The 22,005-nt window shown below is 46.8% G+C and overlaps 1 protein-coding gene across 1 annotated transcript; it reads left to right on the top strand.

Moving 5' to 3' along the window:
• The first annotated feature begins 1,121 nt into the window (after positions 1-1,121).
• PBK (PDZ binding kinase) lies at positions 1,122-18,916 on the top strand. The gene is made up of 8 exons (XM_048846026.2): positions 1,122-1,253; positions 2,331-2,407; positions 2,987-3,089; positions 3,637-3,779; positions 6,211-6,380; positions 7,468-7,597; positions 14,534-14,716; positions 18,526-18,916. Exons 2-8 carry the CDS (start codon positions 2,350-2,352, stop codon positions 18,729-18,731), a joined length of 993 nt encoding a protein of 330 aa, XP_048701983.1. The 5' UTR covers positions 1,122-1,253; positions 2,331-2,349; the 3' UTR covers positions 18,732-18,916.
• Positions 18,917-22,005: the final 3,089 nt, after the last annotated feature.

Here is a 22,005-nt window from a genome sequence, read left to right as displayed (position 1 = left end):
CAGGAGGAAGGAAGAGACTTGCCCCAGGTCACCCCACAGCCAGTTGCAGAGCTGGAAACTGATCTGAGCTCTCATGGGTGCCAGCCCCGTTCCCTATCCACTAGGTTACACTACCTCACTGGCATCCAGCAGAGGAATTGCCAGAAAATCTGCCTTTTTGCAATCCAAGAGGAATCTGAAGCAGCTGCTCCAGAGGGTGAGTTCCCCGTGGTCTTGGCGTATCGCTTAAAAACCGCTCTGCCGCTCTAGCTCCAAAAGTCCCTTCTGGGCTGTGACAAAACCGGCCGCCTCTCATCCCCCCGCAAGGAAGTGGCTGGGGAAGGTGAGACCAAGCGAGAACAAGAGGCCTCGCGGAAACTGCTCTGCAGCCTGAACTCCAGCAGTTGCTGCCGGCACCCATGTCAGACACCGCACACGCAGGCAGCGGGGATCGCACCCCTGGCCCCAGCCAGGGCTGTGCCCAACAGGGAGGCGTCACTCAGATCAGGGGATAGCCCGCCATAAACACCACCCATAAACCGAGGGCCATCCAAGGAGAAAAAGGTCGCAGCCCAGGGAGGAGGGGGTTGTCCCCTGCTCCCCCCAAGCGCCACCAGGGGGTTGGCCCCTGCTCCCCACCTGGGGATGGGCCCCCTGCTTCCCCGCAAAGGGAAGGATGGACCCCTGCTCTCCCAGCCCCCCCCCCCCCGGGGATTGGACCCCTGCTCTCCCAGCCCCCCCGGGGATTGGACCCCTGCTCTCCCAGCCCCCCCCGGGATTGGGCCCCTGCTCCCCCCAGCCCCCCCGGCATTGGGCCCCTGCTCTCCCAGCCCCCCCACCCCCGGGGGATTGGGCCCCTGCTCCCCCCAGCCCCCCCACCCCCGGGGGATTGGGCCCCTGCTCCCCCCAGCCCCCCCGGGATTGGGCCCCTGCTCCCCCCAGCCCCCCCCGGGATTGGGCCCCTGCTCCCCCCAGCCCCCCCGGGATTGGGCCCCTGCTCCCCCCAGCCCCCCCCCGGGGGAGCGATGGGTCCCCGCCCCTTGCAGGAGCCCCGTGGCGGCTGACACACGCCCCCCTCCCCCCTGTCCCGTGGCTCCGCCCACCCCAATGGGCCCGCCCCCTCGCGCTCCGCGCCCCGCCCCTCCTGTTGCACGCTCCCGGCCGACCCTGTTTGGGCCGCGCGGCCGCCGTAGCCGCTGGGGGGGGGGGGGCTCTGGGATCAGCGCGCGCGGATTCAAATGGCAGCGGTTGAGCAGTGAACGGAGCCGCGGCAGGTAACGGGCCGGGATTCGCCCCTCCCCCCTGGGGGAGGGGACCCAGGAGTCCTGTGCTTCCCCCCCCACCCGCATCCCGGAGCCGGGGAGGGGACCCAGGAGTCCTGTGCTTCCCCCCCCACCCGCATCCCGGAGCCGGGGAGGGGACCCAGGAGTCCTGTGCTTCCCCCCCCCACCCGCATCCCCCGGAGCCGGGGAGGGGACCCAGGAGTCCTGTGCTTCCCCCCCCACCCGCATCCCGGAGCCGGGGAGGGGACCCAGGAGTCCTGTGCTCCCCCCCCCCCGCATCCCCCTGAGCCGGGGAGGGGACCCAGGAGTCCTGTGTGGCCCCCCGCATCCCCCTGAGCCGGGGAGGGGACCCAGGAGTCCTGTGTGGCCCCCCGCATCCCCCTGAGCCGGGGAGGGGACCCAGGAGTCCTGTGTGGCCCCCCGCATCCACCTGAGCTGGGGAGGGGACCCAGGAGTCCTGTGCTCCCCCCCCCCCCGCATCCCCCTGAGCCGGGGAGGGGACCCAGGAGTCCTGTGCTTCCCCCCCCACCCGCATCCCGGAGCCGGGGAGGGGACCCAGGAGTCCTGTGCTCCCCCCCCCCCCCCGCATCCCCCTGAGCTGGGGAGGGGACCCAGGAGTCCTGTGTGCTTTCCCCCCACTCCTCCCATCCACTCGAGCGGGGGAGGGGACCCAGGAGTCCTGTGTCCCGTCTGATCCACCTGAGCCTGGGAGAGCTCTGTCTATGTGCACTCTCAAGCTTGTCTTTCTCACCAACAGAAGCTGGTCTGATGAAAGCTATTACCTCCCCCACCTTGTCTCTCTAATATCCCGGGGCCGCATGGCTAAAACAACACTGCAAACAACTTGTTCGGGCAGCTAGAAAGCTCTGACCTGGGTTGCAGTGTCGGTTCAGGTTTCCCTTAAGTTCAGGACAAAATCTACAGCACATATTTATAGAATGTGCTAATTAGTATGAATTATAGACTGTGCTTAAAGGTCTGGTAGGAGATAGATAGATGATGTTCTGCACTGGAGAAATACATTGCAGGCAGATCTAATGTAAATTGCAACTCTCTTGTGTCATAAAGCTCAGGACAATTATCCACAATGGAAACAGCAACTGCCTTCAAGACTCCTAACAAAATAATTAATAGGAAGAAATCTGGTAAGTTGTATTCAAATATGGCCTCTGGTTAACTATTGTAGAATAGGGTTAATTTTATCCCCTAAAACGCTTCCACTGAAGTATAATCAATACTGAAGTTTTTTTAGTCAGATTATGCCTGGGTCCAGTGTTTCACAATACAAAGCTAGTGGTGGTGTGGTTTTAGTTGCCTAATAAACAAGATAGTGCTGATCATGTCCTGTTAGAATGACTATTTATAAACATAACCATTACAATGTGGATTTGAAAGTGAGAGAAAAATAAGTTTGTTTTGAGATCAGACTTTAAATTACTGGGAAAATAAAACTCCACGTGAAGTTTTGTTAAAGATTTCCATTGAGATGTACACCAAGGATGGTATGACGCATACATATTTGGATGGTTTCCTGAAGTCTAATCAAAGAAGAGGAGGTTTGTTAAGCGCTTTTTTTAAAAAAAAACTAAATCTCATCTACCTCTCTTCCATACAAAGCTCCAAGTACAGTTGTAGTCAAAAATGCTTGTAGCAAGAGCTTTGAGATCTTCAGATGGAAGGTGCTAAAGAAATGGAATGATTTTTTTCTTGGTTTGTGTTTTTAGACAATGGGCCATGCGGACCTTCAGCTTCTGTAGTAATTCCAGCCTCTCCTTTCATGCAGAAGCTTGGTTATGGAACTGGAGTAAATGTTTACCTTATGAAAAGGTAAGTGTAAGAACATAAACAGGATAGGGTGGCCATTACCTGGGACTTTAGATCATATACTACTAGGATAGATTTTTTAAAGAGACTTCTGTGCTGATGAAAGATGCTGGCTTGCCTGTCTTGGAAACTGAAATCTATCCACAGCTTGTGTACACAAGATGCCCCATACGCCCTTATCAGTATGCCTTAAACCTAAACTGGAGTCATCACTACTAGCTCAGTCTTCATGGCTCATTAATTCTTGGAGACTTTGCTGGGATTACCCCACACTGCTGGAGTTCCTCTGAGGTTGACTATAATATATGACTGTAGTAGAAATTCGAACTCTGTGCTGTGCAGTGTATGATTTATTATTAAGTTGGCAAAATTAATTTCATAGTTTTAGGTTTACTGTTTAATTCCACAAATTAATTGTACATCCATCATTATGTGAATGTTACTCTTGGCCAACACTGAATAGATGCCTGTGATAGATCTTTCATCACTGATGTCAAATATGGATGGGACAATGCTTCATTTTCTAACAGAGCGAATTTTTTCCATACAGATCTCCTAAAGGCTTGTCTCGTTCCCCATGGGCTGTGAAGAAAATTAATCCAAAATGTGACAATAAGCAGCAAAATATATATCAACAGAGGCTGAATGAAGAAGCCAAGATTCTGAAAAACCTTCAGCACCCAAACATTGTAGGTAAGTTTCAGACACAACTTAAGATGCTTAATTTGTAAATGTAACTATTGGAGCCATCTCTGAGGCTTAGTAAGGCAGGTGTCTCCTTCCTGATGTTGCCTTCCCAGAGCCGGGGGGGAGGGCACAAATGGCCCTGGACCTTGTTTGAGCAGCAGAGGGTGCATGTGCATATCCCCTGACCCCTACATTCCATAGAGAGTACAAATGTACTGGCCCCTCCAACTCTCCCTTCATTCCTCTCTATCCACCAGCTGGCATGGTCACACTGCAACTAGTTTCTTCCTCCATCAGGTATTACCTTGGCCGTGTATAGAGTTCCAAATCTATCGATTTGGCTTAACAGGTCATGTAACTCTCTGTGTAACATTAAGCGTAACCTTAAAAGATCTAATTCTGGCCAGCGTACTGGTGCTGCCATGAAGGAGAATTCAGAAATACCTCAATATCCCACTTCTAGCATGTGGGTTATCAAAGCATTGTAGAGTCGCTCTCTTTCTGTCCCCACAGGAGAGGAATGAACCAGAGATCTTATTCGCAGGCATGCTAGGCTTATCCCAGAGCAGCCTTGCAAAGCTTCAGATTGCCTGCTGGCATCCTGTAGACTCCCTTCAGTGCCCAGATCCTACAAACACTTACACAAGTTTAACTTTACTATATGGGTATACTTGGTCCTGCCTCAGCACAAGGGACTGGACTAGGTGACCTGTCAACATCCCTTCCAGCCCTACACTTATATGATTTTTCGCAATGACTACAATTAGACTTCTCACATGCACAAAATTAAGTATGTGCCAGTATTTATAGGTTCAGGACCTGAGGGAATAGTGACAACATATTAGAATGTGTCCAGTGTAGGGTGCTAGAAATCTTTTATTGATATCTGGGGTGGTGTCATTAACACACTGAATAAAATGCCAAACTTGACATTTCAAAAAGCAGACAAACAGAAATGAGCACAGCATCAAGTACAAAAAGTGGTTACAGCCAAAGATTGCGCTCTAAATACTTTGTAAGCAGACACAGGCATTCTGGTAGCTTGTTCAGTCCAGCTCTTTACTGGATCTTTGATGCTGTGCGCTCATTAATAATAATAAAATGAATTAATGTATGCAAAATAAGCCAGTTCCTGAGTTATGGAAAGTCTAGAACCTCTTGAAAACAGCTTCTATAAAAATTCTTGACTTTCAGTGTTAGTAATAGTTTGTGAAACCATGGTATATTCAGTGAAGTTTTGGTTACTACCGTAATATATCATTAATCCCTGGGATTATTACCTTTGTCACTGAAATCAGCAGTTGATTTAGCTTTTTTCTTTACTGTACATTTTAAAAAAAAATCAAGATGTTTTCATTTTTGCTAGAAATACCATAAGTGCTCCAGGAGAATTTTATCAATTTATATCCCCCCAAATGATGAGTGTTCTCCCTTCTCAACAAGAATTCAATGGCCAAGAACATTGTATTGAGGTTTCATATTGCAAAGATTTCATTGCTTTTGCAAAATGTACTACAGAACACGTACATGATTATTTGTCCGTTATACAATGGGAAAAATCATGCAAAAACGCAAGTGTCATCTTTTTAGTTGGGGAGAAATTTGCAAAGTCATAACATAATATGTTAATATCAGGGAGTTTATCCTGGGAAATTATGTGAAGTCAACTAATTATCCTTTAACTTACAATAAAATAGTCTAAACCATTTATTAAATGCTGAAACCATTTTAAAACCCCATGCGCCATTCTATTGAACATAGTCAAATGCCATGGCCAAGACTGTCAAAAGGGGCTAATGATTTTTGCGTGCCTCAAGTTTTAGGTGTCCAGTTTGAGACACTGTAAATGAGTCTGATTTCAGTGCAGAGGCACTCAGCACTTTCTGAAAATTAGACACCTCTCCCTAAAATGTCTCAAGTTGGGCACCCATTTCTGGAAAACTTGGCCTGTGGCTTTATATGGAAAAAACCTGAAGGCCGGTATGTGCTGTGAAAATTTTCCCAAAAACTCTTAACTGGTTTTCCCAGGTCAGTTAATTTGAATTTTAAATGGGTTGGAGTTGTAATGTAGAGCAGGCTCCAGGTGGCCTAAACCAGTTTCAAATGGTCCAGGCTGCCTGAAACCTGGCTTATATTATGGCTCCAAATGGTTTTAAAATTGGTTTTGTTGAAACTGTTGTTAAAACTAGTTAGAATTTTTGGGGAGAAACCCTAGCGCTGATCAGGCTAAAGGTGGTCACAGAAGTTGTGGTCATTACAGTTATACAGCTGTAACTGTGAACACTTTGATATTGTTTGTTTACTTATTCACAAAATTCCGTAATGATGGGTGGCCTAAATATCATTGTGAATTAGTGAGACTGCTGTCAAATTGTGCTACGCGTAAAATGCCTCTTCTGGTCCCCTAAAAACAGATTACATCTCTAATTGTTTTAAGGATACCGTGCATTTACTCAGGCCAACGATGGAAGCATGTGCCTTGCTATGGAATACGGAGGAGAAAAATCTCTCAATGACTTAATTGAAGAGAGAAATACAAAACATCAGGGCCCTTTTCCTCCTGCTACAATTCTCAAAGTTGCCTTGAACATGGCAAGAGGGTTGAAGGTATGTTTTCTAGTGATATTAGCTTTTTCATGGCAGAGCTGTATACAGGGGTGATACTTTATTTTCCCAGTAACTCAACCTGAGAGAATCCAAAGGATGCTGCACTAGTATCGGCGCGTGGTTTGCAGATGCCACAAGTCCTTGTTAAGGTGCCACTCTGGTTTCATGGAACGTGATCTTGAGACCAAAGAGACCACAATCCCATTGTGCGAGGTGCTGTACAAACACGGAATTAAACGATAGTCCCTGCCCCAAACAGCTTACAGTGAAAGTAACCCAATAAGTGATACAACTTTGTTAATACGGGCCCCCACTGGCTTACTCACACTTTTCCATTCCTTTGGGAATCACCCACTTTTCCTTCTTGCTAGCTGCTAGAGTCCACCCTCAGCCTCATGCTGGCAGCCAATAAAGGAGCTCTGGCACCAGCAGACGTTGTGGGTAGGTGGGATGGGCAGATAATCTGACCGGAAGGCTGAGGGGTTTGGTCCTGAAGATACTGGAGGGGTACACAGAGAGAGGCATAAGAAAGAAAGAAAAAAGCAGCCGTATCGCTCTCCCCTACCACCTGCAGGGCCCCTGGGCAGTTTTATTCACTGATATTTTTAGTAAAAGTCACGGACAGGTCACAGGCTGTGAATTTTTGTTTACAGCCCGTGACCTGTCTGTGACTTTTACTAAAAATACCCGGGACTAAAACGTAGCCTTAGTTATAAGCCATGAAAATGGAAGGTTGCATGGAACAGCCTTTTCAGTGATAGTTCTCGCATTGTTGTTAGTGTCACAGTAGCAATGTAAAAACGTTGGGCTAGATTCTCCGCTCGTGTAAATCCGCATCGCTCCATTGAAGTCTGCTTGTTTGTCTCATTCATCTGATATATCATGTCTTCTAGATTAGTAGATTCTTTGGGGCAGGGACTGTTGGACCTAGCACAACTGAAACCGTAAGATGACTCTGCAGTATGAATGTTAAATAATAATATGATGATGCTTCACTGCCCAAACCTGTTTTAAAATAGCCTCTTTCTCTGTTTATTGCTTCTCATCTGTGAGTGGGATGCTATTTGTTCCTTTTTCTGCCTTGCAGTATCTGCATAACGATAAGAAACTGCTCCACGGAGACATCAAGTCTTCTAACGTTGTCATTAAAGGTGACTTTGAGTCGATAAAAATCTGCGATGTGGGAGTGTCCCTGCCACTGGATGAAAACATGACTGGTATGTGGGGCTGTCAGCTTGGACTGCTCCAGTCATCTGGACACTATGGGTGTCCGGGACCAGAAAACTAAAGCTAGCTTTTGACCTGGAAGGGGCAAGGATGACCTACTGGTCTAAACTGAGGTGGTGTCTGCTCTGTGTAGACATTAAAGATCCCATTGTGTTTTCATAAAAGGAGTTTGCTGTGCAAGGATGCAGTTTCCGTCCCTGGCTCTATGCCATGTGGTTGCTACTCTTTGCCCCAGAGATGGCTGCATTTCAGTGGAGGTGCTTCTTATAGTTTAAGTGCCTTCCAGGTGAATGGTGCTGCATAATTGCAAGAAACTTCCATGTTACCCCAAAGGGCCCCATATTGCATTTCTTGGACCCCCAAACTCACCTTAACATGCATAGGAGTTCCAGTGTACAAGGAACACTGGATTAGGCCTAACAGATTTTGAACTGGCATCTGGCTGTGGGGAAACCTTAACTCTTGCTTGAGAGTTAAGTAAATTAACCTTCTATTTCATAGTTCTGGAGACCAGCCTGAGCCAATTGTGAAAATTATCAATGTTTTACTTAACTACAACAAGAAGCAGATGTCTAATGGCCTGTTGGTATAGCTGTCAAAAGCAGGAATGTGTTTGGGTTAATTACAAAATCACTTCCCCCTCTGTTTCTTTCCCCAGTGCTTGGGTTTGCACCAGCTGACTGATGTATGAAGCTGCACTATTAGATTTTTATTAGTAACTCTTTCATTTTATAAGGGAAGAGAAGGGAATGTTGCCATGACAAAATGGGCTTTGGAGCCGGGAGGGGATAGGGCCACAGGAATGATCTCCCAGTGCGGAGGGTAGTTAAACACATTAAATTATGGGGTGACTGCAAAGAACAAGTCCTCTAGATTAGAAGAACCTTCAGCCCAGCTCTGAGTGAAGTCTTGTGGTGTGTCACATGGAGACAATATCCAACTGGCCAAAAAACGACACTGAGTCCTTATCCATAGGTAAAGCTGCAAGTTTGTCACGGAAATCACGGATTCCAGGACCTCCGTGACTTCTGCAGCGGCCGGTGCAGCTGGCCCAGGGGCTGCCAGCTCAGGCAGCCCCTGGGCCAGCTGCTGCTGGGGCAATCTTGAGCCACCTCAGCCCCCCTCAGCAGCAGCAGGAGTTTGGGTGTGGGAGGAGGCTCAGGGCTGGGGGTGAAGGCTCTGGGCGGTGCTTACCTCGGGGGGCTCCCCAGAAGCAGCCACCTGTCCCTCCCTCCACTCCTAGCAAACGTCTCTCCGCTGGCTGCCTCTGCCCTCAGGCACTGACCCCGCAGCTCCCATTGGCCGCGGTTCCTGGCTAATGGGAGCTGCAGAGCTAGCGCTTGGGGTGGAGGCAGCATATGGAGCCATCTGGCCACACCTTTGCCTAGGGGGGAGCCATAAGGAGCCAGGTAAGGGGCCTGCCAAACCTCCTCCTCCCCCCCAGCACCAGCAGGGGTGCCAGGCCGCATGCTGCAGCCTGCTCCCCCAGCACCAGCAGGGGTCCTGGGCTGCTCCCCCCAGAGCACCCACGGCGCCCCCCGGGCCATTCCCCCCCAGGGCACCCAGGCCACGCCACTCCCCCACTGCCCAAGATTTAGTTAGGGGTATATAATACAAGTCATGGATTGGTTATGGGCCGTGAATTTTTGTTTACTGTCCGTGACCTGTCCATGACTTTTTATTAAAAATACCCGTAGCCTTCGCCGTGGGGTATCCAAGAATTAAAGAATGATGGTCTACAAAGTGATAAGGATTCTAACATTAATTTCTCATTAGTGCCAAATACTTCTGAAGATCAGCCTTGCAGCACAAGTGTAATGTTTCTCGAGCAGCTGTGAGCCTTCTGATAGCTCAGTGAATTATTAGGCAATGGGGAAAGTGTGCCGAAGCCACTGCTTGCTGGAGCATCAGCGTACAGCTCAGCACGCTGGCTTCACTAAAAAGCAACGTGCTGCACCAAAATCTCTTCTGCAGGAGCGAGCGGGCATCAAGTCAGTGACTGGGTCTCCTTATTCAGTCAGATACCGACATTTTTTCAACTCTTTATAAGATTAACTAGGAGCTCTTGGAGACTTTAAAAACATACTGACCAGTAATAAACCTTTGCTGGATTAAAGAAAGGTAAATCGTTGTCTTGCTAGCAGCGGGTCACCTGGCATGATGTAAATTCATCCCTCCATCCCAGCCACCTTCAGACAACAGCTGGGAAATGGCCTCTGTCAGAGGCGTTGTCCTCTGGCTTTAATAGAACTCTTGTTGATTGACTGGGAGAGGTAGAGTTGATTCATCAGTGTAATAGATCGCAGGTGCTGCACCTCGGGATCATATTCCAATCCAGGCCTCTCTGCCGGCATAAGGTTCCCACGAATCACAAAGGTGAGATTCTAGACCTTTCTCTGCTAGATTGAAGAGCCCATCCATGATTAAATATTTGCTCCCCATGTAGATACTTACAGACTATAATCAAGTCACCCCTTAAACTTCTCTTTTGTTAAGATTGGGCTCTCTGAGTCTGTCACTACAAGGCAGGTTTCTAATCCTTTAATCCTTCTTGTGGCTCTTCTCCGACCCCTCTCCAATTTATCAACATCCTTCTTGAATTGTGGGCACCAGCACTGGACACAGGATTCCAGCAGCGGTTGCACCAGTGTCAAATACAGAGGTCAAATAACCTCTCTGCTCCTGCTAGAGATTCTCCTGTTTTATGCATCCCAGGATTACATTAGCTCTTTTGGCCACAATGTCACAGTGGGAGCTCGTATTCAGCTGATTATCCACCAGGACCCCCAAATCTTTGTCAGAGTCACTGCCTCCCAGGATAGAGTCCCCCATCCTGTAAGTATGGCCTGCAGTCTTTGTCCAGGATACGAACCCTGGACTTCAGGAAAGCAGACTTCGACTCCCTCAGGGAACGGATGGCCAGGATCCCCTGGGGGACTAACTTGAAGGGGAAAGGAGTCCAGGAGAGCTGGCTGTATTTCAAGGAATCCCTGTTGAGGTTACAGGGACAAACCATCCCGATGAGTCGAAAGAATAGTAAATATGGCAGGCGACCAGCTTGGCTTAATGGTGAAATCCTAGCGGATCTTAAACATAAAAAAGAGGCTTACAAGAAGTGGAAGGTTGGACATATGACCAGGGAAGAGTATAAAAATATTGCTCGGGCATGTAGGAATGATATCAGGAGGGCCAAATCGCACCTAGAGCTGCAGCTAGCCAGAGATGTCAAGAGTAACAAGAAGGGTTTCTTCAGGTATGTTGGCAACAAGAAGAAAGCCAAGGAAAGTGTGGGCCCCTTACTGAATGAGGGAGGCAACCTAGTGACAGAGGATGTGGAAAAAGCTAATGTACTCAATGCTTTTTTTGCCTCTGTTTTCACTAACAAGGTCAGCTCCCAGACTGCTGCGCTGGGCATCGCAAAATGGGGAAGAGATGGCCAGCCCTCTGTGGAGATAGAGGTGCTTAGGGACTATTTAGAAAAGCTGGACGTGCACAAGTCCATGGGGCCGGACGAGTTGCATCCGAGAGTGCTGAAGGAATTGGCGGCTGTGATTGCAGAGCCATTGGCCATTATCTTTGAAAACTCGTGGCGAACGGGGGAAGGCCCGGATGACTGGAAAAAGGCTAATGTAGTGCCAATCTTTAAAAAAGGGAAGAAGGAGGATCCTGGGAACTACAGGCCAGTCAGCCTCACCTCAGTCCCTGGAAAAATCATGGAGCAGGTCCTCAAAGAATCAATCCTGAAGCACTTGCATGAGAGGAAAGTGATCAGGAACAGTCAGCATGGATTCACCAAGGGAAGGTCATGCCTGACTAATCTAATCGCCTTCTATGATGAGATTACTGGTTCTGTGGATGAAGGGAAAGCAGTGGATGTATTGTTTCTTGACTTTAGCAAAGCTTTTGACACGGTCTCCCACAGTATTCTTGTCAGCAAGTTAAGGAAGTATGGGCTGGAAGAATGCACTATAAGGTGGGTAGAAAGCTGGCTAGATTGTCGGGCTCAACGGGTAGTTATCAATGGCTCCATGTCTAGTTGGCAGCCGGTATCAAGTGGAGTGCCCCAAGGGTCGGTCCTGGGGCCGGTTTTGTTCAATATCTTCATAAATGATCTGGAGGATGGTGTGGATTGCACTCTCAGCAAATTTGCGGATGATACTAAACTGGGAGGAGTGGTAGATACGCTGGAGGGGAGGGATAGGATACAGAAGGACCTAGACAAATTGGAGGATTGGGCCAAAAGAAATCTGATGAGGTTCAATAAGGATAAGTGCAGGGTCCTGCACTTAGGACAGAAGAACCCAATGCACAGCTACAGACTAGGGACCGAATGGCTAGGCAGCAGTTCTGCGGAAAAGGACCTAGGGGTGACAGTGGACGAGAAGCTGGATATGAGTCAGCAGTGTGCCCTTGTTGCCAAGAAGGCCAATGGCATTTTGGGATGTATAAGTAGGGGCATAGCGAGCAGATCGAGGGACGTGATCGTTCCCCTCTATTCGACATTGGTGAGGCCTCATCTGGAGTACTGTGTCCAGTTTTGGGCCCCACACTACAAGAAGGATGTGGATAAATTGGAGAGAGTCCAGCGAAGGGCAACAAAAATGATTAGGGGTCTAGAACACATGACTTATGAGGAGAGGCTGAGGGAACTGGGATTGTTTAGCCTGCAGAAGAGAAGAATGAGGGGGGATTTGATAGCTGCTTTCAACTACCTGAAAGGGGGTTCCAAAGAGGATGGCTCTAGACTGTTCTCAATGGTAGCAGATGACAGAACGAGGAGTAATGGTCTCAAGCTGCAGTGGGGGAGGTTTAGATTGGATATTAGGAAAATCTTTTTCACTAAGAGGGTGGTGAAACACTGGAATGCGTTACCTAGGGAGGTGGTAGAATCTCCTTCCTTAGAGGTTTTTAAGGTCAGGCTTGACAAAGCCCTGGCTGGGATGATTTAACTGGGAATTGGTCCTGCTTCGAGCAGGGGGTTGGACTAGATGACCTTCTGGGGTCCCTTCCAACCCTTATATTCTATGATTCTGTGGGGTACACATTTACATTTAGCAGTATTAAAATACACACTGTTTGCTCACGTTCATTATTGATGACCTGTGCTCATTTACCACTTCCCTGACTTTGGTTGTGTCACCTGCAAACTTTATCAGTGATTTTGTTTTCTTCCAGGTCATTGATAAAAATGTCAAATAGCATAGCAATAGCAAGAACCGATCCCTGAGCCACTCCACTAGAAACACACCCATTCAGTGATGATTCCCTATTCACAATTGCATTTTAAGACCTATCAGTTAGCCAGTTTTTTAATCCATTTAATATGTGCCATGTTCATTTTATATTCTAGTGTTTTAATCAAAATTTTGTGCAGTACCAAGTCAAGCGCCTTATAGAAGCCTAAGTATATCACGTAGCACTATTACCTTTATCAACCAAATTCATCAAAGAAAGAGATCAAGTTAGTTTGATAACTACGGTTTTTCCATAAATCCATGTTGATTGGCATTAATTACATTACTCTCCTTTATTAAAGAACTAATGGAGTCCTGTATCAGCTGCTCCATTATCTTGCTCAGGATTGATGTCAGGCTGACGGGTCTATAATTACCTGGGTCCTCCCCCTTACCCTTTTTAAAGAACTGGCACAATATTAGCTTTCTTCTGGAACTTTCCCAGTCCCCCAGAATTTATTGAAAGTCAACAATAACGCTCCAACAAGCTCCTCAGCCAGCTCTCTTAAAACTCTTGGGTTTGTTAACTGAATCTGATTATTTTAAAATGTCTAACTTTAGTAGCTGTTGTTTAACATCCTCTAGAGATACTGGTGGAATGAAAAGAGTGTTATCACCATTTGATGAGACTACATTATCTGTTTTCCCCCCCACCTCCCCCAAATACAGAACAGAAATGTTTATTGAACACTTTTGCTTTTCTACATTATTACTGATGATTCTACCATTTCCATCTATTGTTAGGATACCATTGTTAGGTTTCTTTTTGTTCCTAAATATATTTAAAAATTCCTTATTGTTTTTAACTGTGCTGGTCATAGATTTCTCCTTGCGTCCCTCTGCTTCCCTTATCAGTTTTCTCCCAATTCCTGCCTCCTGATTTATAGTATTACTGTCAACTTCCATTTTCTTCCATTTGTTATATATATATTTATTTATATTTTACAGTACAACTTTCTTCTTTGACTGTTGCTTTTTGGGCATCTTATAAAGTGTTCTTAAATGATCCCCAATTATCATTCACATTCAGAACATGTTTGTTAGTCATGCTGTTCAAGCAGACCAAATGCTAAATGATCCTAACTCCTCAGTGTATTAAATCCTGAACTGGAGCTTCTAGTATTCTGTTGATCTTAAGACCCATGCCTCATAGCGCCAAGCAGGCAGACTTTGCAGTGGAATCTATTTGTGGTGTCCTGTGTCGTTCCTAAAACGTGCATGATTTTAGTAGAAGTCTATATTCGGTGCTTATTATCCTTGACTTAAATCTGCAGCACAGAACAGGATATCTGCATGATGAGGTACAGGCCCTGCGCTGGTGCAAAATGTTACCTTTCTACAGTATGTAGCTTAGTCCCCCTGCGCTCTTTAGGTGTGAATCTAATCACTGGGTGTTGGGACACACCTCAAACTTGATTCTTTCTGTTCATTTTAAGACCTCTTCTAAAGTAGGGGGAGAAAATGTTTTTAACAATTAACACACTGTGTTAAAATCCTAGTGTGGACAAGTCAAGCCGTAGTTTTAACACACTAGCAGGGTATGGTGACCCCTCACTTCCTCCTAGAGTTTGCTTTGCCCAGCTAACGCATCTTCAAATCCTAGTGTAGTTGAGGCAGTTATGGTTTAACATGTTAAGTACACCGTTTTTCCTAGTGTGGACATGGCTTGAGTCACGTGTTGTTTCTCTTCAGTGAGTGACCCGGAGGCACTTTACATTGGCACGGAGCCATGGAAACCTAAGGAAGCTCTGGAGGATGGTGGTGTTATCACTGATAAGGCGGACATCTTTGCTTTTGGACTGACTCTGTGGGAGATGATGACCCTTTCCATACCTCATCTGAACCTGCCTGATGATGATGATGATGACGATGAAGGTCAGCTTTTATTTCTTACAGTCCCAACTCTTAAAATCAAGCACCTCTTGCAGGAAGCTGCCCTTAAAGATGGATTTACCCAATAGTGGAACTGACTGTGTCGAATATTTGTATGTGCAGGGGATGCCTTAGGGCTTGTCTACACTACCAAGCCTACACTTGCACCGCTGTAGGATTGCTCCTGTAACTCCTCTGTGCCAACGGGAGAGTTCTCCCATCGACATAATAAAACCACCCCCACAAGCGGCAATAGCTATGTTGTCAGGAGAAGCTCTCCTGCCAACAAAGGGCTGCCCACACCGGTGCTTCTGTCGGTGTAACTTACATTACCTAGGGGTGGTTTTTTTGTTTTGTTTTTTCCACACCCCGAGCGACATAAGTTATACTGACAAAAGTGGTTGGGTAGACAAGCCTTTAGTGTTTCTTTAACGCACATCCACTAGCGAAGACACGTGTCAATCATGACCTGCTATCAATACAACTAGAAAAACAATTAAACTGTCTTGTGTTCATCTACTTAAATAGCCTATTGAAAGACGACATAAGGAAATAGTGAGGGGAAAGGTTAGCCAAGACCTTTCTCTGCTCACTGATTTTTTTTTTAACCCTTTCTTTTGCTTCTGAGAACTGCCTGGCTGGTAAGTTTCCAGTTGTCTCACCTTGCCGGGAGCGTGTTGCAGCACAGAAGAGGCACTCAAAGCTACTCGGGGGGAGGGGGCTTACTGCAAAACATGTGCCTGGCTGCTGTGCACAATGGTTTTGCAGGTGGCTGAGCTGCTTTAAAGTTTGTTTGGCTTTTTAAATCCAAATGAGTTGTTAAATGTGCCTAATTAATCATTTTAAATACTGACGTGCCCCATAAGAAGTCCAGCTGCTTGTTAAACAGCTGCAGGAGAATTCTCCCTTGAAATTCTGCTGCTTATCAAATTCCTCTCAACACTAAACTTGGCACGAGAACCAAGTTACAACTGGATAGTCCCTCAACATGGTTCCCGTTGTGAAGTGTAGATAGGACCAAAGCACGTTTCTGAATCATGCTACGGCCCTGCTAAAAGCTAAGTGAAGTTGCTTAGATTATGATTCTGGTCCATCTATACTGCAAGACTGAGTCATGTTTTAATTGTGTTGGGGAAGGGATCTACCATGGGGGTAGCTGCAGTTTAACTAGGACCAAAGTGATGTGGTCAGCATGACAGTCAAAGGATAACAACATTCTTCTCCAGCCCAGCAAACTGAGCTCAACAAGGCGTCAGAGGCAATTGGACTACTCAGACTCGGAAGCCAAAATAGATGCATAACCTAGTTGAACAGTGTGAATGTGTCCCCAGGATCTCTAGATCTGAAAACATCCGCCTCCCCTGCTTGAACTAACAGTCGTCCAGCTCCTAGACTTAGTCTTGCAGATGGCCCAGCCAGTGCGTTATTATAGTAGCATTTAAACAGCTCCTGGCTTTACATTTTTGGGTTAGGGCTTATATTGTAATAGCGCAGTGATATTTCCATTTCCTTGTTAAAAGGCCAGTGCTGCTCCATTCAGGCACCTTGTCTCTGCTGCACAAAAGTCGGACAGCCTCACTAATCCGTGACTGCTGTTTTAGACGCTGGCTGGCCCAAGTACCAGTACTCTCCTCCTTCCACCAAAAAGTGGTCCTCAAACAGAACAAAACGGCCCTTTGAAAGGGGGCACTAGATGGTGCGGGTGACTGGGGATGAAATCTGTAGGGTTATAAGGGGATAACCTGGGATCCCTAGATTGTCACCTTAGTTCCAGCCAAGGCCAGAAGTGATCGGAAGTTGGCCCTTAACTATCTGGCTCTTTTGGTGAGTTGTGTGAAGAGGGTTGGGTGGTATCAGGCCAATCTATGAGCACATATATGCATGTTGCCAAAACCCCACCGCCCGTACTGACGCTGAAACGTGTTGGCTGACTAGACAGACCAAGGAGGGAGTAGGTTCTGGAGACACCCTCCTTCTCTTACCTTTAGAAGTGGTCCTGCCAGGTTACTTTTGAGGCACGTTGGCAGAGTGGAAGAAGCATATGCTGTTGACTCCTATGCTGTATCCGTACTGGATCCGTGGAGGTTTCAGTCTCCAAGCCAGCACTGAATTCACTATTTTTTTAAGGAGAGTGGTAACTTTATCCAAAAAATCAATATAAATACGACCAATGTAATTTGAATCCTAAAACTGTCATTCTAGGTAGAAACTCCTCCCAAAATAAGTCTGATAGAGAAGTTTCTAACCATCAGAGGACTGAAGTTCTGGAACAACCTTCTAAGGGAAGCAGTGGGGGCAAAAGACATCTGGCTTCAAGACTAAGCTTGATAAGTTTTTATGGAAGGGATGATATGATGGGATAGCCTAATTTTGGCAATTAATTGAGCTTCAACTATTAGCGGTAGATATGCCCAATGGCCTGTGATGGGATGTTAGATGGGGTGGGATCTGAGTTACTACAGAGAATTCTTTCCTGGGTGTCTGGCTGGTGAGTCTTGCCCACATGCTCAGGGTTTAGCTGATGGCCATATTTGGGGTCAGGAAGGAATTTTCCTCCAAGGCAGAGGTCCTGGGGGGTTTTCGCCTTCCTCTGCAACATTGGGCACCGGTCACTTGCTGGATGATTCTCTCTACCTCAAAGTCTTTACACCATGATTTGAGGACTTCAATAGCTCAGACATAGGTTAGAGGTTTGTTACAGGAGTAGGTGGGTGAGATTCTGTGGACTGCGTTATGCAGGAGGTCAGACTAGACCATAATGGTCCCTTCTGACCTTAAAGTCTATGATTCTATGACTCCCTTTGCTCTGGCCTTCAAACAAGCTGTCCAGTCCAGCAGCAACCCTAGAGCTTTCTTTGTTCCTCTAACTCAAGCCCCAGTATCTCCACAAAGTGCCAGAGCAGTCAACATATTGACATACAAATAAGCACAGTTGGCATCTCGCTGAGCTTCCTAATCCTGACATTCAACACACCTCTTAAGATGGAGTAGGGTTTGCCTACACCAGGTGTGTGACCAAGACTGTTACACCCTGTGGGAAGTAGTGAAGTATATGACTTTAAAGTTAACAGTTGGACAACTAAAAAAAGATTTTTAAAAAATCACTAAACTTTCACCTTAGCTAACAGAAAATTTCATTCAGGTAGAATCTGATCCTAATGAAGCTGATAGCAGTACTGAAACCGACTTCAGTGGGATAAGAGTAAACATGTAAATTAAACAAGGAAATTACAAATTGGTATTTAAAAATCTCTGGAAATACTTCAGAATCTCCCTGGCTATAAACCATGCAGCTGTATAATCACTTGGGGGGGTGTTCCTGTTTTAATGAGATTCCAACAGGAAACATGGCTTGCTGGCAAGTATCTAGACGTGGTAACTGCAGGGAGGCTTTTGCATTTGTCCCAACGGTCCGCAGTTGGCGCTTTTTCTGAGGGGGTCTAGAAAACCAAATGATTGATTATAGTTTGAAGTGGTAGACTGTAAATGCAAAGGGACTGAATCAGCAAACCAAAGTGGCAGAGGCCCAGCTGCTTCTGAAGCGTTGCCGCATGTGAGATGATCCATGGGCTTGTAAGCAAAACAAACAAGATCTAAGGTAGCATGTGCTGAACTCTGGCTCTAGAATGGCAAGCAACTCTTCAAAGGACCAGTTCTGTGGTTCTCCTGCTCCCTACCCTTCAAACCCCCATTCAGAGGAGGAAAAGACTGCATGGGTTAAATGGATGGATGGCCCTTGAGAAGGTGGCATTCACTTTCCAATTAAGACTGCCAATTACTGCTGCTGACTTGTTTTAAATGTTCTTTGCCAGAAACAACATTTGATGAAGAGGACTTTGATGATGAGGCGTATTACGCAGCTCTGGGCACCAGGCCACCACTGAACATGGAGGAGCTGGACCAGTCATACCAGAAAGTGATTGAAATGTTTTCCATCTGCACGTGTGAGGACCCGAAGCAGCGCCCCGCTGCTGCACACATTGTCGCAGTCTTGGAGGAAGACATGCATCACCAGTAACTGATGATTTCATATCTCTGCATTCTGATGGGGAATTCTTTAAGTAGTAACCTTTGCACTGGATAAGTTCATAGCATTCTGTAGCTTTAAACAAATATTAAGCATTTGAGAAAAAACTAGCACTTCCTTAAAACAGATAGTGCTGATGTGAATTTGATTTAATAAAATATTGGTTTGTAACAAGATAGCTGTGTTTGACATAAGAACTTTAATCTTTTTAAATATCATGTGCTTGTCTCGATTACACTTCAGGCATTTTTATAAACAGTAAGGTAACTTAAGTACATGACTTCCTGCAATGCTGAGAGTTCCACACTGTCCATTCATCTGGCAGCTAGTTGTGTCCAAATCAGTAAACTTTTTTTGAACCATATTTTAAGTATTGTTGCCATCAGGTACGCTGAGTGGGAGCTTTGACTTATTTTCAACTTTGTCAAGTATGTGTTGAGAGATCTTAATTACGTATGCCTTGAGTTTCCCATTTGTAAACTGAGGAAAAGACAGAGTACTACTTTGTAAAGTGCTTTAAGAACCCATGATTTAGTGCTCAGGTGTTAACTGCCTTAGAGCAGGGGTCAGTAACCTATGGCACGCTCAGCCCGCTGCCAAACCCAGGCCAGGACCCCGGCAGGCAGCAGTGTGCCATTAAAAATCCTGCCTGCCCCAGCCTGCTCTTTTCTGCCCCCCTACCTCCTGCAGGGTGAAGCAGCTTGGTCCTGCTGGCTGGCTGCTATTTTTCTGCCCCCCGTCCCCCCAGTGTGCTGGGTTCCTGCCCCTCCTCCTCTCCCTCACTGATCCCATCAGCTGATGGCCAGAGAAGCGGCTCCAGGGAGGAGAGGAGGTGGAATCAGGGCATATTCCCTCCAGGCCCCTCCTGTGACCCCCTTAGGGCAGGGAGTGACCCCAGCCCACCCCCCAGCCCTAACTCCTGCACCCCCCTCACACGCCCCCAGCCCTGACTACAGCACCCCCCTCATGCCCCCAGCCCTGACTCCTGCACCCTGCACATTCCCACCCCCACCCTGAGCACCAAATGGGAGCTCCTGCACCCCTCGCACCAAATGGGAGCTGCCCAGGTAAGCGCTCCATACCCAAGCCTCCTACCCCAGCCCTGTGCTCAGTGCAGAGAGAGAAAGAGAATGGGCTAGAACAAGGGAGATGGTAGGTACCCACTTTATGTGGGCAGGGCTGGGATCCCAGTCCAGCAGCAGGCTCAGTGGAGCTGGCAGCCGGGACCCTAGCTGGCAGGAGCTGGCAGATTGAACCCCAGACCAGCAGCAGGCTGAGCAGCTCAGCCCGCTGCCGGTCCGGGGTCCCGGCCCCTTGCCAGCCAGGGTCCTGGCCGCAGGCCCTGCTCAGCCTGCTGCGGGCCTAGGTGAATGGAACCCCAGGCTGGCAGCGGGCCGGCGGCATAAGATCAGCATTTTAATTTTAAATGAAGCTTCTTAAACATTTTGAAAATCTTGTTTACTGTACATACAACAATAGTTTAGTTATATAATATATAGACTTTTAGAGAGACCTTCCAAAAAAAGGACATTAAAATGTATTACTGGCATGCGAAACCTTAAAGTGCATAAATGAAGACTTGGCACACCACTTCTGAAAGGTTGCCAACCCCTGCCTTAGACTGTTATGGATTGTTGGAATTAGTAGAGGTAATGAGGTGGAGCTAGTTCTGGCCTTTGCCTGCAGAGTCACCTCGTGTTACTGGAACCAGGCAAAGGGTAGTCAGACAAGATAGGACTGATGGGCTGCAAGAGACATAGAAGCCTCATTTGGAGGCTACTGATAGCTGGAAAACATGAGCAGCCCCCCCCCCCAATCTTTAACTAAGAGGCAATCATACTTAAACCACCATGAGCAGTAAGACATCACTTTCCCTAAAGTGCTCTATCTACCAATAGTTCTTAATGGGGTGGGGGCTGTGAGCAGGTTTTAGGGGGTCTCAGAAACAGGGCTAGCATTAAGCTCACTGGGGCCCAGGAAAGAAAGCCACAATCTGAGCCACATAGCCTGGGGCTAAGGGCAAGTGCCCTGCTTGCTACTCCCTAATGCCAGCCTTAGGTTTTATTGGAAGAAAAACCAGTTGTGGCACAGGTGGGCCTTTGAGTTTTTATAGCATGTTGGGGGGGCCTTAAAGAAAAAAGTTTCAGAATCAACTAAATGAAGGTTAGTTCATACTTTATTGGGCTGTCTACAGTTGCAGACCCATCAGTGGTTACTGTTTTCAAGAATCTTTAGTCAGAAGAACTAGAAACAAATTGTGTAGATTTTTGACTACAGCTTTGTAACAAGGTGAGGACTCCCTGGTTATGCAACTTCAAAATACACATGTACATTCTAACAGAACTGTATAGAACAGGCTGTGAAGAACCTAGAATGACAAGCATTTCAAGTGTAGGCCAATTACTTCAGTGCAGACTAATTATATGCTAGTAGCCATAACAAAAATGAAAGGGGAGTGGACACAAGGAAAACAAAGATAGCAAAACAGAAATTAAAGCCAGAGCATAAGGAGAAAGATTTTGTACTCTTGTAAGGCCATGAGTCAGGTGAGTTTTATCAGAGTTGATGAGCAGGTTGTGCCAGGGCAAAAAAAACCCAGTATGCTTACAAAGGTTAAAATAGTTGAAGACACTTAAGCAAATCAGTCCACCTAGCTAACATCCTAGGAAACTAAAGTAGTAATCCACTGCATTTAGAAACCTGACTCAGCAGCAGAGAGAAGTGGCTGACATACCATCCTTAGTAAAATACAGATATTGGTAATAGCATTATCAGTTTAGAGAACAAGCCATGCCTCAAAACTAGTGAAAGATTATATCTGGAGGGAAATAAATACGTGCCAATTTCAATTCGCAGAGGCCAGGAAGAGTAGTCGGACTTCACTCAAATATATTTATAGTTAAGGGGAGATGTGATACTAGGGGAGGTAAAGACCAGACCACACCTGTTTCCTGGAGAATAGCATGGCAGTAAAACTAGGGATTAAATAGAGCCCATAAAAGAGTTTCCCTCTGGCTCCTTCACATGAGTCCTCTAATGCAGAAAACTGTTGCAAGAAGTTAGCACTACTGCTGCTTGATTTGTCAGTGGAAAGGTGGAGACCAACCCTGCAAGCCAGAGAATGACTAATTGAGTGACTAGGAAAATTTACATGGGATTGTGAATTCAAAGGGGCCGCTGGAGCCTTAAAATAGGATAAAGGGATTCATTTAAAAAAAAACTTCTGAACCCAAGATGCAAGTGATCATCCAACTGCTTGTACTTG

This window comes from Caretta caretta, chromosome 3, assembly GCF_965140235.1.
Source record: "Caretta caretta isolate rCarCar2 chromosome 3, rCarCar1.hap1, whole genome shotgun sequence".
Classification (NCBI taxonomy): domain Eukaryota; kingdom Metazoa; phylum Chordata; order Testudines; family Cheloniidae; genus Caretta; species Caretta caretta.
Note: the sequence above shows the minus strand (reverse complement) of the source record. Positions and strands in the feature narration are given on the sequence as shown.